This window comes from Chrysoperla carnea, chromosome 2 (genome assembly GCF_905475395.1).
Source record: "Chrysoperla carnea chromosome 2, inChrCarn1.1, whole genome shotgun sequence".
In the NCBI taxonomy this organism is placed as follows: Eukaryota; Metazoa; Arthropoda; class Insecta; order Neuroptera; family Chrysopidae; genus Chrysoperla; species Chrysoperla carnea.
Genome location: NC_058338.1, coordinates 7,562,474 through 7,577,887, shown reverse-complemented (window position 1 = coordinate 7,577,887; position 15,414 = coordinate 7,562,474). Strand labels below are relative to the sequence as shown.

Genomic DNA, 15,414 nt, shown 5'->3' with positions numbered 1-15,414 from the left:
GATTTCTTATTTTCAAAATTTTTAATGCATTAAGTTTAATTAATTAGTGTTTTTCAATAATTTTAATTTGACATTTTCTATAACATTAACATGTAAAGAACTGCAAATAAGTCATAACAGCCTCCTTTATCGCCAAAATTTTTCACTGGAAGCGCTGGCATCGATTTTATTGTCCCTACCATGACTACGCACACAACGAATACCAAAATTTTGTCCATAGCATCAATATTTTTAAGCGTTACAAACTTGGGACTAAACTTAGTATACCTTGGTATATTTCATATATATTACATGGTATAAAAATACTAATAAATAAATTAGTATGTGACAAGGTTACCAACTTAGGGGTTTTCCCCCCAAATTTAGGGGTTTAAAAAGTCTAATGGGGTTTTTTTAGGGGTGTTATATTTTTAGGGATTTTTTTTTTCTTCGAATATCCACTTTTTTAGGTTAAAAAACGAATAATTATATTATTTAAATAATTCAATTTGGGATTTGATTATTGATTAATTATTTATAAATGATTATGTAATTAATGTAATAATACTTAATTGTTTATTTTATTAATAACATTTATTTAAAATTAAATTTATTTATAATAATTTATAATTTTATAATAATGTTTTTTTTTTTTAGGGCAAGCTCGCAGCAATTGTATTTTAGGGGATTTTAGGGGTTTTTGGTTGGAGCTCTAGGGGGAAAAATTTTGGAGAGTTGGCAACACTGGTATGTGACAAGATCATCGAAAAAATATTCGAAATCACTTGTACGAAAATGTCAAAAGATTTAAATTTCGATGAAAAAAATCTTTACATAAGTGATGAATTGATTAAAATGGAAAAAGAATTACATTCAGAAATAGAATTAGTGGTTAAGGAAGAAGACGCGGAAGAAAATGTTTCAGAAGAACCTCAAGAAAATCAGAATGAAAATCAATTTTTTTCATGTGATGAAAATCAAATATTTAACAGCGAAATCAAGTTAGTTAACAATAAACAAATTCTTAATCAAGAAAAGCGTTTCACTTGTGATGTTTGTGATACAAAATTTGCACGGAAGAATCATTTACTCGAACATAATCTTATTCATTCCAAAGAAAAGAATTTCTCATGTGATCTTTGTGGTAGAAAATTCACTCGTCAAAGTAGTTTAAATCGACATAAACGACAACAACATGCCGAGCAAGAACCATTTTCATCAAATATTAAAGAACAAGGTTACACAAATGAATATTATTCCGAAGAACCTCAAGAAAATCGGAATGAAAATCAATTTTTGTCATGTGATGAAAATCAAATATTTAACAGCGAAATCAAGTTAGTTAACAATAAACAAATTCTTAATCAAGAAAAGCGTTTCACTTGTGATGTTTGTGATACAAAATTTGCCCGGAAGAATCATTTACTCGAACATAATCTTATTCATTCCAAAGAAAAGAATTTCTCATGTGATCTGTGTGGTAGAAAATTCACTCGTCAAAGTAGTTTAAATCGACATAAACGACAACAACATGCCGAGCAAGAATTATTTTCATCAAATATTAAAGAACAAGGTTACACAAATGAATATTTTTCTGAAGAACCTCAAGAAAATCTGAATGAAAAAGAAGGTTTTTCATGTGATAAAGATCAAACATTTTATTTCTCGTGTGATTTTTGTAGTAAAAAATTTACTCGTCAAAGCAGTTTAAATCGACATAATCGACAACAACATGCCGAGGAGGAAGAATCATTTTCTTTGGATATTAAGAATGAAGTAATTAATTCTGAGCCTAAACAAGGTTTCAAAAATGAACAGTTTTCTTGCGATGTTTGTGAAAAACTGTTTGAATCGGAATTTAATTTCGTTACACATAAACGCTGTCATACCGATGAGACATTTTCATGTGGCGATTGTGAAAAAGCTTTTACTCATTTATTGGAACATCAAATTTTGAAAATTGAAGATAAACCGTTTTATATAAAAGTTGAAAAACAATTTCATATGGAAATCATACGGAAAGAAGAAATACCAGAAGTAAAATATGAAAATGTTTCGATGGAACTACAGCAAATCCACACAGACGAAAAAAAATATTTTTCAATGGAACTAAAACAAATTCTTACCGAAGAAAAACATTTTTCATGTAATGCTTGTGAAAAAATGTTTACCAGGGAAATTTACTTAAATCAACATAAACTTACTCATTCGACAGAAAAAGATTCGATGAATTCGAATATAACACAAAATTCGTGTTCAAGGACACTTTTAGCTCAACATAAACGACAACATACCGATGAAAAACCATTTTCCTGTGAGATTTGTGGTAAAACATTTAATTTACGATCAAAGCTACTTCAACATCGTGAAATTCATATCGAAAAAGAAAAATCATTTTCATGTGATGTTTGTAATAAAACGTTTACGTTTAAACGTTATTTACTACAACATATTAAACGAACTCATTCGAGAAAAAAGAAATTCTCTTGTGATGTTTGTAGCGAAACTTTTGAACGGAAAAGTTTCTTGTATAAACATCTACAACAGACTCACACCGGAATTAAACCGTTTGCATGTAAGATTTGTGGTAAAACATTTCAAGCGAGACGATATCTACGTGGACATCGTCAAATTCATACCGAAAAAGAAACATTATTTTCATGTGATGTTTGTAATAAAACGTTCACGCTTAAACGCTATCTAGATCAACATAAACAATCTCATTCGGGTGAAAAAAATTTCTCTTGTGATATTTGTGGTCAAAGTTTTGGCCGGAAATATTACTTGGATCGGCATCTACAAATTCATACCGGAATTAAACCGTTTGAATGCGATATTTGTGATAAACGATTTTATCGATCTTGTTACTTAAAAAAACATAAACAAGCGCATACTGGGGAAAAACCTTATGTATGTGATATTTGTGGTAAAGCATTGAGTCGACCGTATAGTTTGGTTATACATAGAGCGATTCATACAGGAGAGAAACCATTTGCTTGTAAAGTTTGTAATAAAACATTTGTCGATCCAGGTAATTTAAATAAACATAATAAACGTGTTCACTTACTACAGGGTAGGCGAAAAGTCATTACCCAAATTAGTGACGATGTTTCCCTGATAAAAAAGTCGGATTCATGAATTGTAAATTTCGGATTCGCCATGTTAGTTTAGTTAACAAAGTTTAAATTTTTAAGTTTACAAGAAGGGTACTACGGATTCAAGACTCAATTGACCTATGTTGCTCATTTACGAACTCAACCTTACTAAGTACGTTTTAAAACTTTCAGCTTGATATCTCTTTTCGTTTTTGAGTTAGTAGGTGATTTTATGAAAACTCATACCAAAATTTTGTTCATAGCATCAATGATGTCGATAATCAACAGTTGAATTTTAAAGTATTTTGAAGTCGGATTATTTTTCAAAATTGTTAAATTTTTGAAGTCAATAAAAACTTTTTAAACTAAACTCTATAATTATTCAATTTTATATTACAACAACATTCTTCCATCCAAATATACAACAAAAACATTCGTGGCGTTAAAAATAGATTTTCTTTAAAGCAGTATACCACCTTTAAAGCAGTATCGTCACACAATCTAATCTATTAGCCCTTTTTATCATGTCATAAGCGTAAGTGCAGAGATCATTTTTGACCCCGGACAACTTTTATAGCGGAATTCGGAGAAGTGAAATGTGTTTATTCTCTGTATTAATAATAAATGAAGCCTAATTTAAAACAGAAGGATTGAATTGATTTCAATAGGAACCTCGACAAACTTTCGTAGAAATCTAGTGCCGCAACTGCACCTTTGACTTTTTATAACTCTAACGTCAATGAACTGCGCAAAGAGCACCGTGTTTTCATCGTCGATGAGAACGCACCTTTATAATTTAGTTTACATTTACATTTCAAAATTGACGTTTAGTCTCTTCAAATTAAGATGGAACAAGAATTACACCCAAAAACTAAACTATTAAAAGTTAAGGAAGAAGTATGGGAAGAAAATAATTCTGTGGAATTTCCACAAAATGTAAATGAAGACAAACCTATGCCAGATAAAAATGATAAAATTCGTGATCTTGATCATAAACGAACTCCTAAGCAAAGAAAACGTTTCGCGTGTAATATTTGTGATAAAAAATTTCCCGAAATATCTACTTTACGTGAACATAAACTTACTCATTTCGAAGAAAGTGATATTTCATGTGATACGTGTGGTAAAAAATTTACTTGGAAAAGTAATTTAATGCGACATAAACGAAAACAACATGCTTGCGAAAAATCATTTTCAAATGAACACAGTTCAGTTGAATTTGAACACACAAAAATTGCATTTTCATGCAATGTTTGTGAAAAACTATTTGAATCGGAATTTAATTTCATTACACATAAACGAATTCACACTGACGCGAGTTTTTCCTGTGAAGTTTGTGAAAAAGCTTTTACACATTTATTGGAACATCGAATTTTGAAAATTGAAGACAAACCATTTTATATCAAAATTGAAAAACAATTTCATCCAGAATCAATTATTATTAAAGAAGAAATACCAGATCAAAATGTTTTTATGGAACCAGAAGAAATACAACTTGAAGAAGAAAATCAGATTTCGTACGAGTCAGAAGTTCCAATTAAAGAAAAAAATTTAGCTTGTGATGTTTGCGGGAAAACATTTAGTACGAAAGGTAATTTAAAACAACATAAACTTTCTCATTCCACGGAAAAACCATTTTCATGTGATACTTGTGGGAAAACATTTACATTGAAAGGTGGTCTAAAAATGCATATTTTAACTCATTCCAAAGAAAAACCATTCTCCTGTAATGTTTGTAGTAAAAAATTTGCGCGAAAATCAATTTTGCGACATCATCAAAGAATTCATACGGGAGAAAAACCATTTTCTTGTGATTTATGTGAAAAAAAATTTCGTGGAAAAACAGCTTTAAAAGAACATAAACGAACACATACCGGAGAAAAACGTTTTTCTTGTGATATCTGTGGGAAATTGTTTAGTTTGAAAAATAATATGATTATACATCGACGTGATCATACCGGGGAAAAACCATTTTCTTGTGATATTTGTGATAAATCGTTTAAATCGAATGGGAGCTTAAGTGAACATAAGTTTATAAACTATAGTCATTCGACAGATAGACCATTTTCATGTGATATTTGTGGTAAAACATTTATACGAAAATTTTCTTTAATAAAACATCAACGAATTCATACCGGGGAAAAAGATTTTTCATGTAATGTTTGTAAAAAAGCATTTGTCTCATTACCACAATTAAAAAGTCATAATCGAACACATACGGGTGAAAAACCATTTTCGTGTGATGTTTGTGCGAAAAAATTTCCATATCGACATCGTTTAATTACACATAAACGTTTGCATACCGGAGAAAAACCTTACTCGTGTGATATTTGTGAGAAAAAATTTACTTTAAAAGAAACTTTAGATAGGCATAAACAAGTTCATACCGGAGAAAAACCATTTTCATGTGAGATTTGTGGAAAATCATTTACACGTAGAAATATTTTAGTGAAACATCAAAATAATCACGATACATAATGATTTTGGACTGCAACAGGTGCAGGATCTGTTCAAGGAAATAGAAAAGAACGAGTTAGGACTGAGTGTCAACGATCGGAGGAAAGTCCAAGACCTTCTGATTGAAAATGTGATATTTAAAGGAGTTTCTTCATTCACCTATCTCGGAGAACAGGTAAATAACGAAGGAAAAACTAGCACAGCGATAAAAGAAAGACTCCAGAGAGGCAATTGAGTATACTTTGCAAATGTGAAGCTCTTGAAAAGCAAGCTGATTACAAGAAGGGCAAAGTTGAAAATATACACGACTTTGGTTCGACCAGTAATAACCTATGGGGAGTGAAAACTGGACACTCACGGTAGAAGATCAGGAGAAGATAAGAAGGTTCGAACGGGAATCTATGGAGCGGTACAAATCAACGAGACAGAATGGCGTATCCGGAACAAAAGCGAAATATTAGAAATCCTGGACGGTGAAGATATTGTTAAGTTCATCAAATCCCAAAAACTCCGTTGGTTTGGGCACGTCCAGAGAATGGAAGATGCCAGGATGCCGAAGAAGATACTTAACGGCAAGCTATGCTACCAGGAAGAGAGGAAGACCAAGGCTCAGATGGATGGACCAGGTGCTGGATGATTTGAGGACAATGCGAGTCACTGGATGGGGAACCAAGGCCCAGGATTGCAACGTCTGGAGGCGCATTATGGAGGAGGCCAAGGCCCACGTCGGGCTGTAGCGCCTATTGTTGTTGTACAGGCGCAGGATCAAAACTACAATAGGGCAATTTTTACTTTTTTATAACGGTGTAAACAATGAATTAAAAATATAAAAAAAATACATGAATATTCCCTATTTTTGATTAAACTCCCTGGTGGAAAAAATATTTGAAGAAAGAATAAGAAATTCTGAAAAAGTCTTAGGAACTTTGAATTTCTCAACGTTTTCGGACTAGCCTAATTCAGAGTTCTTAATACTTTTTTACAGTTTCTAAGACTTTTCCAGAGTTTCCTAAGACTTATTATTTTTTTAAATATATTTTCCACCAGGGCTTCTAAGGACAATTTTTGATTAGAAAATCGCAATAATGGAAAAACTAGACATAGATATTTAATGAAAGGATTTTATTATTATTTAAAAAAAAAATCTTTATTACAAAAATTTAAATAATATTTACAGTAGCCTTAAAAAAACATTTATCGTGTACTGGTATCTCTTGGCCGATACGCTAATCCTCGACTTTTCATTTCTCGTACGACACCAGCGGGCAATCGACCAGACACTGATATAGCGTATACACCTTTACAAAATCGATCTGAAAAAAAAGAAAGTAAAAACAAAGTTATTTGCTTAAATACCCTGCATATACTGAATAAAGTATTGAATTATGTTAACGATCAATATTTCGAAGATGCAATACTTACTAATTCTTTGCCATTTGCACACCCAGCTATCTTCAGGACTCATCACTGCTATCATTCTGAAGAGAAAAAAAAATGATATTCTAAGTAAATAATAAATTTTTATCGTGTGGTTATTAATTACCCTTCGAAATTGGAGCTCGTACAATCGTATACATTATCTTTGTTTCCTTTCATCCGTAAAAATTCATCGCAATTGTCGCATCCATCATATTCGAATTGATCAAAAGTCTAAATAAGAAAAATTTATTAAAATCAAATACAAAGTTATAAAATATTTTAGTTATAAATATTTTGCGGCACATACTTTTATTAAGGAACAAACTAAGCAAGCACGTAAACCTCGTAAATCTTTTGGGACTGTTTCTAAAGACATGTTTTTAATGGAATTTATATGAAATTATTTTAATTTTAATAAAGTTTTAACATTTGTGGATTAAAATAAAAATATGAGAAAAAGTTTTATAAATGCCTGTAAAATTAACACATTCACAAGCAATTGAGTGTTGTTAATTTAAAGTTGGTACTACTGAGTGTCATATAAAACCATAGACTTCAATAATGACTTCTACATAAGAACCCAAAACATAGACGTAAACAAGTGAAAACAAACAATTGACTGAGTTAATTGTTGAAATACCATGCATAAATAGTGTTGATGAGAGTACTTTTTTTATGATCTCCATATTTTTACAATGAAAAAATTAATTTCCTCCGTCGGGGAATCATGGTAATGGAGGGAGGAGTTTCAAGGAGGAAGGGGGAGGGATTTCAATGAAGATGGAGGGAGGAGTTTCAAGGAGGAAGGAGGGTGAGTTTCAATGAGAAAGGGGAGGAGTTTCAAGGAGGAAGGAGGGTGGGGTTTCAAGGAGCAAGGAGGGTGGAGTTTCAAGGAGCCTGGAGTTGACAGCCAAAAATGACAGTATAAAATGAGGATCCATTTTTTAGTCTTTTGACTAAATTCACATTTCTTTTTCGATTACACTTGACGGTTTCGCTTAATAAAACACTCTACTAGATTTTTCTACTAATTGACTTATGACTGGTATGAAAAACCAAAGTGTATAAGTATTTCTAAGTCAAAATAAAAATAAAAGTTAAACCATACTAAGTTTTCTTTCTTGAATAAAATCCTAATTAAGGAGTTCCACATAATTAATTATGATATTATAGTTATAACACTAAGAATGATAGATAGATCATTTGTAATTAGCGCACAATAGCCCACTTTTAATGAGGCAACTTAGTGATCCCAGCGCCTCACTTATTTTGTCCATATTTTGGGGACAATATTTTCTATAGCGATCGTTCTCCTTCTGTATAACCTCCATGGTTCTCCTTCTTTATAACCTCCATGCTACCAACTTTAAATAAAATGACAGCTGTCACTATACACGTCCAAGTTATTAAAAAATTTAGTAGATTCATTCAACACCCTTTGTTATTGTTTTTTACAATTAGAAAATAAGTTTTTACGAAATTTATAAAACGGTTTTGTGAGGTGTGACGTAACGTTAAACTCAAGTGATTTGTTATCATTTAAGACAATGTTTATTCGCATTTCTTTTTTACATATTAAATAAATTTTCATTTTAAAGAACATTTTTTTGTTTGAAATACACAATGTTTGAGTCATCAGCAGAAGATTCGTTACAAAATACAAAGACAGTGTATGATGAATATGATGAAGAGCCTATTATTGATGATGAGGATGATTCAACAAGGATTATTCCACCAGAAAGTAAATAATTATTTTTTTTTTTTTTATCATTTCTTTTTCATATCCTGTAAACAAACCTTGAAATTACTCATGTTTGTAGTAGATAAAGGGTTTATTATTTTATGGAATATTTTTATTTTTTTTCCGCTTTTATTTTATGATTTTCGCCTTTTCGGGGCGCTAAGTGTATCGTTAAGAAAAAATAACTTAGGGTGTGTAATTACAGCCTTATTTACTTTAGGCTGTACAATTTATCGGGGGACTATTTTCAATTCTTAATATAGATAGAGCTTTTATTTTTCACCAGGAACGAGATTCAACTTGCAAATTTCGGTTTTTTTATTAAACAATCAGAAAAATTTACAAAATTCGGTTTTATTTCGTTTCCTTCGGTCTGCCTGAAGTCCTACATTTTGGAAAGATTTCACTATTATACAGTGATGTGAAAAAGTACGGCAATCTTCAAATTACTTCCAAACGGTTCCAGATAAAAGGCTGTAATTTATATTAGTTCAAGAGGACTCTAATACGACTCTTTTTAAGGCAACAACATTCACACAGCCTCCTTAAGGCGATCAGGTGTAGCAAAATGCCTACCCTCTTTTATTTTTTTTAAATTGAACGAATGGTTCGAGTGATAGCTTATATGAAAGGGTTTTTTCGAGACAAATAAAATAAATTTTGAAAATTTTTTTTGTTTATCAAAAAAACCAAACGCGCAACTCAAAGGGGGTTTCAGCTTTGTAGGGGGTTTAAGGAGCTAAAAGTTTGCTGCCCCTAGGCAGTTGCGAATATAGACGCCTCTTTCCTTTTTGAAATACGAAAATAGGTTTGGAAAAATTGTTTACTCTTTACTGTTTACTTTTCGCCATTTTTATACCATTACCGTATTTTTTAAGTAATAGACTATTAATTGTTCATAGTGCTCCTTTTTTTTTTTCAAAGTTTCCACCTAAATTTGTCGCCCTAGACACATGCCTTCTTTGTCTGCACGGTAAATCCGGGACTGAAAACGCGGAAAATAAATTATTGGAATAATATCGCATATCACAACTGAGCAAATGGAATGTGCCGCCGAAAGTTTTACGAGACGTATTTTCAAACAATATTGGCGTCTATATTTTTATAATTATAATAAATGTTTGTTAAGTAATTTTCAAAACTGGCATATTACGCATGGTATGTGTATAAGGTAATCGTCTTGCGAATGTCCACTCACCTCTTTAAAGCCCCCAGAGTTACACAGCCCTGGTGGAATCATAACATTTTTCAAATTTTTATTGATTTAGTCGCATAACCTTTAGGAATTTGTCACACGATAAACTATGTCAGATGATAAAATAAATGCTCTACTTTATTTTAAAATATTAACATTTTTTAAATTAATTTAAATGCAGTTAAAGCCATAAATAATGTCACCGTACAAAGTATTTTATAATAACCAGAACTTAATATCTTAATAGAATTTCCTTTTATACGCAGTTATCCCATCAGTACTCGCGTTATGAGCATTTTGCTCACGTTTGATTTAAAACTTAAATAAGTTTTATTTTACACAGGGTATATGTGCTCTGCTGTAATATTTTCACTCTCAAACATCAAACAATAATCACGTAATCTATTTAACGTAATAATATTTTTAATTGGCTAGTGCATTAAAAAATAAATTTATAAAAAATTATGTAGAGGTTATGATTAAAAAATTTAAAGAATATTTAACGCTCAAAATGTTTGACGCATATGCAGAACGCGTGAGCAAATCTCTTAATACGCGACTAAAGATTATCGAACGGTTGACACGAGTACTGTTGGGTTATATCCAAATTCAGGATTAAACGTAACTCCCCTCCTGGGTATATTCGGCCCGAATTGTATTTAAATTGACGGTAAAACTCCTGAATTTCTATTCATTTGCTTTTTTTTAAGCAATTATGTATTAGAGGTTATATTGTAATTTTAATAAATATAATTTGTAGTTGTTGAAGAAGTCTCAATAAAGAGACGAAACGTACAAGAGGATCAGCTGTAATGTTCTATGATTTATTATTCCTAGTTTTGTTTTTACGATGTGGCGCTGCTAAGTTTTTTCCCAGATGGCAGCACGCCCTAAGCCGACCACGTGACCTAATTTGTCAGCATGAAAATACCACCTTTAGGTTCATTCTCAAAAATACACGAAAGTGAAGTTGCGAAACAAAAATTAATAATTGTAATATTTCTGTATTGTGCAATAATTCAGGAATTTTTTGTTGTTGTTCAGTTTTTATTTTATGGGAAAGTTTGTAAAATATGCAAAATTGATTAAAAAAAGAATACATTTCATTTTCGTATTAGATTTAGCACATTAAAACGAACTCCATTTTACCTTGATATAAAAAATTCATACCTTGATATAAAAAATTAAAAATATCGGAATCAACTGAGGTTTGAACCCGAACCACTCTCATTCAAATTGAGTACCATTGACCACTAAGCCGTTACAATGATTAAATTAAAAAATTTTAAATTGAAAGCTAAACCCATAACTCCAATTGGTAAGTAAAATTTTGTAAATCCTTTAATAATTTAAACTTTAAACTAACAAAGTTAATTGATTAAATACCCTGCTTATAATCAAACAATTTTTTTGTTTTTGAAAAAGGAGAGCAATTATTTTATTTGAATTTTTTCTTGACTAATTATTATTGAATTTTTTTAGGAAAACTCACAGCTCCATTTTGTCCCCTTTTAAAAATTGTCCACGTACAAATTATAATTTCGTTATTCTTTTTTTTCTAGTTGATGATACGAAACAGTGTATGAAAGCCAGATATGTTTTGGCATTACTGGGATTTCTAGGCTTCGCTAATGTTTACGCAATGAGAGTAAATTTATCGGTGGCAATTGTTGCGATGGTCAATAATACTGCGCCAGCTATTGATAATTCATCATCGTTAATCACAGATGTGTGTCCAGAACCAACGCCTTCTAATACAACAATCCCACCTGTAAGTTTCCATAAATAATGCCTTTTAATAAAAAATACTCTCACTCAAGCATGTGTTTCGGCGATGATTTCCGTGACATCTGCGTCATCTCAAAATATAACTTAGAAAATAATTAGCTTGTTTTATTAGTGTCTCAAAAGCTTCTTTTTTCTAGACGGAGAGGGGTGAATTTTCGTGGGATGAAGCAACACAAGGTGTTGTACTTGGTTCCTTTTTTTATGGATATGTATTAACTCAAGTGCCTGGTGGTCGTTTAGCTGAATTGTTTGGTGGCCGTAGAATTTTTGGATATGGTGTATTAATAACAGCCATATTCACCCTTCTAAGTCCAATTGCAGCACGACTGAATTATACATTATTTATTATTGTTAGGATCTTAGAAGGAGTTGGCGAAGGTGTTACATTTCCATCGATGCATGCGATGTTAGCCAGATGGGTTCCACCATGGGAGCGAAGTAAATTCGCTGCAATTGTTTATCAAGGTGCCAATTTTGGAACAATTATATCGCTTCCATTATCCGGATGGTTATGTTCTTTAGAATTTGATAATGGTTGGCCTTTGGCATTTTATATTTTTGGAATTTTGGGTATAGTATGGTTCTTCTTTTGGATGTGGTTTATTTACGATAGTCCAATGGTACATCCACGAATTGATCCACAAGAGCGAGCATTTATTTTAGCAAGTTTTGGACCACCAATAGATGAAGAAGAACATAGAGGACCATTACCATGGTTAAAGTTTTTAACATGTGTCCCACTTTGGGCAATTTTGATAACACAATGTGGTAATTCTTGGATGTTTTATATACAATTAACAGAGCTTCCCACATATATGAAAAATATCTTACATTTCGATATTGAACAGGTTAGTTTTTTTTAATTTTTAATAGACCACCGGTCAGAAACTAACGCCTTAGACCGCTCGGCCATTTAAGCTCTGGAGGCATAAGAACCTTTTTCTTTTATTTTAGAATGCAATATATTCAGCAATCCCATATCTAACAAGCTGGATTGGTGGAATCCTATTCAGTATGATCGCTGATTGGCTCCTATTCAAAGGATGGTTAAGTCCAATTACATCGTATAAATTCTTTAACACAATCGCATCAGTTATACCATCGATTGGAGTATTAGGTGTAGCTTGGGCTGGCTGTGATAAGTTACAAGTACAGCTATTGTTAGCTGTAGCGGGAGTATTTATGGGTGCAGCATATGCTGGTAATCAAACAAATCATATGGCATTAAGTCCACAATATGCGGGAACAATGTATGGTATTACGAATGCAGCAGCGAATATGTGTGGATTCTTGGCACCTTATGCTACTGGACTTATTATTAATGGACAGGTGTGTAAATTTTGAAACAGCTCTAAAAATTTCCTTGTTTTGGAGTTAATTTCTTTCTGTACAGTATGTGAGAAGTTTATCCCTTTTCGTAAAGAACCGCTATCCATAAAATACATATGTAAACGAGCAGTAACGACAATAACAAAAGAATGCGCGTTCGTTCGTAATATAATACTTCATAGTGATCTTCGCCATCCCTGTTATAGTAGAAAATACCAACAATACCAGCAGAATATTCAAAAATTTCATGAGTTTTATTCCATTTTTAACCCCCGAACTAAAAAAAGGAGTATCCTAAGTTTGACCCGCTGTGTGTGTGTGTGTGTGTGTCTGTCTGTCTGTCTGTATGTCTGCTTGTGGCACCGTAGTGCCTAAACGGATGAACCGATTTTGAAAGGTAATTTAATGGAGAGTGTTCATAATGGAGAGAGTTCCGTACCCGAAAGATCTAAAAATTTTGTAAATTTCACTTGTACTGCAGTTTAGTTCCACACTATTTCATAGGTTTTGCGCAGTAATTTTTAACTGTTTGGTGTTTTTTTTTTTCCAGGAAACATTAGCTCGATGGCGATTAATATTTTATATAGCAGCGACAATAAATATTAGCGGCAATTTATTTTACTTAATGTTTGCTAGCGCTAAAGAACAAGAATGGTCCAAACCTAAAAGGCCACCTCAACCATCAAATAATGTGCAACCTGTAAATTAATTTTTAATAAGTTTTGATTTTTTAGTTAAATTATTTTTTTTTTTTTTTTTAAAATCATTTTATAAGTATTATGAAAAAAGTCTAAATGCCGATTTCATCATTTCTGATTAAGTAATAGTCCAAGTGAATTGGAAATAGGCTAGTAATGTACCTTTCTTTAATTCTGAAACGAATAGTTCCTCAGCGTAGAGTTAAAAACTTTAACACAGTGATTCTCAATCCTTTTTTTGTTTGTCGCGGCAAACTTTGAACGATTTTATAATTTTTAGTATATACATTTCTAAAATTTGATAGCGGCACACAAAAGTACAGTGGCTGAGAATCACTGCATTAACAGTTTAATTTTTATCAAAAGTCGATTGGGTCATTAGTGTCACAGACAATACAGCGACAAATCAACTAAGCCTAAATAAAAGTTAAAAATAGTTAATTTAAAACTTAATCGAAGTTGATGGAATTGGGTTTGAAATAAATAAGTTTTTTTTTATAAAAAGCTTTGTGATATTTAGGTATATAAAAAATAGAGTCCTATTATTATTGGGTTTAGCGTCAGGTGTAGTCTATGACAGTCAATTCAAAACAACTGGAAATTTGACGAGCCGTTGTCAAAGTTATGGCCAATAACAAAAATATTCGAAAAGAGTGAGCGTAGAAAATTTTTAATAGTGCGGCAAGCTTGTATTCGTTGGGATGATATTCATCGAATAATCTCGGAGACGAACGAGATGGCCGTTGCTCAAACACCTTAAAAGTTGGACGACTGTGTTTTATTGAGCACCGGTAAAATTGACTTTTGCATCTTTTATTCAAATATTTTCTTTCTTATATCACTCAAAAAATTTTCCAGGCCCAGTTATGACAATTTTTGTTCGAGAAAAATGTGTTAGATCTTGATAAAAGCTTGTCAAATTTCCAGCCGTTCTGAAATGGTTGTCAAACACCGTTTGAACCTAAATCTAACTACTTAGCAAGGACTTTTTTCTTTAAAGGATAATTCAATGATAATTATTTATAATATACTTAAAAACACAAATCTCTAAAATACCAAAGGATATAATTTTTTTCTTTTTAGAATGAACCTTGATACATTTTCTTTTTCCAAAGAATGTATGTTTGCGTAGCATAACAGGGTAATAACAAAATTCTTAGATATGATATCTAAATTTTTTATGGAAAGTTTTTAATATGGAAAATTTTTAATTTAATGTTAAAATGTTTTATCAATTTTTTTCTCTATGGAGGGGTAAATGTCTTTGCTAAGCATCTAAAATCGCTAACCAACTGTTTTCGATATACAGGGTGGACCATTTTAATATATTATGGCTAGTAGCTCGATTTGTATTTAACCAATCAAAAAATAACAAAAGTTTGATATGGGACATCATGTTCTAACATCAGATTGGACCTAGTTCTCCGGGTTACTTTAATAAGAGATAGGGTTACACTTTAAGTTAGAAAATTGATCTTCATAAAAAAACCAACATTTTTTTCAAAAATCGATAGCTTTCGGGGGAAATATTTGGGGCTTTGGGCACGGGCACTTCAGACTCATGAGGCTCTTATGCTATAAAATATCCGCGAGGGTCTTGTTTGAGCTTAGTCAATCTTCAATTCTTTTTCCGGGGACCTTTTTTAATCTTGGCTTAAATTCTTTGGCAGTAGTTTAAGAATTTGGTGCCTCTTGATTGGTAAGGCCCTGGGA

At 31.8% G+C, this 15,414-nt stretch overlaps 3 protein-coding genes across 3 annotated transcripts; 2 read left to right on the top strand and 1 right to left on the bottom strand.

Moving 5' to 3' along the window:
* Nucleotides 1–774: 774 nt before the first annotated feature.
* LOC123291409 (zinc finger protein 271-like) lies at nt 775–5,207 on the top strand (the record flags this gene model as incomplete). Its single annotated transcript, XM_044871684.1, has 4 exons — nt 775–1,780; nt 2,195–2,982; nt 3,921–4,197; nt 4,558–5,207. Coding segments are annotated over exons 1-4 (2,721 nt in total), but the record flags the coding sequence as incomplete, so codon positions are not given.
* Nucleotides 5,208–6,699: 1,492 nt separating this feature from the next.
* On the bottom strand, nt 6,700–7,418 carry LOC123293659 (transcription elongation factor SPT4-A). The gene is made up of 4 exons (XM_044874540.1): nt 7,258–7,418; nt 7,075–7,181; nt 6,954–7,009; nt 6,700–6,844 (listed from the first exon to the last, which is right to left on the bottom strand). The coding sequence occupies exons 1-4, from the start codon at nt 7,324–7,326 to the stop codon at nt 6,726–6,728; spliced, it is 351 nt and encodes a 116-aa protein (XP_044730475.1). The 5' UTR covers nt 7,327–7,418; the 3' UTR covers nt 6,700–6,725.
* Nucleotides 7,419–8,406: 988 nt separating this feature from the next.
* On the top strand, nt 8,407–14,337 carry LOC123292407 (sialin). The gene is made up of 5 exons (XM_044873055.1): nt 8,407–8,691; nt 11,449–11,657; nt 11,812–12,522; nt 12,629–13,003; nt 13,554–14,337. The coding sequence occupies exons 1-5, from the start codon at nt 8,574–8,576 to the stop codon at nt 13,710–13,712; spliced, it is 1,572 nt and encodes a 523-aa protein (XP_044728990.1). The 5' UTR covers nt 8,407–8,573; the 3' UTR covers nt 13,713–14,337.
* Nucleotides 14,338–15,414: the final 1,077 nt, after the last annotated feature.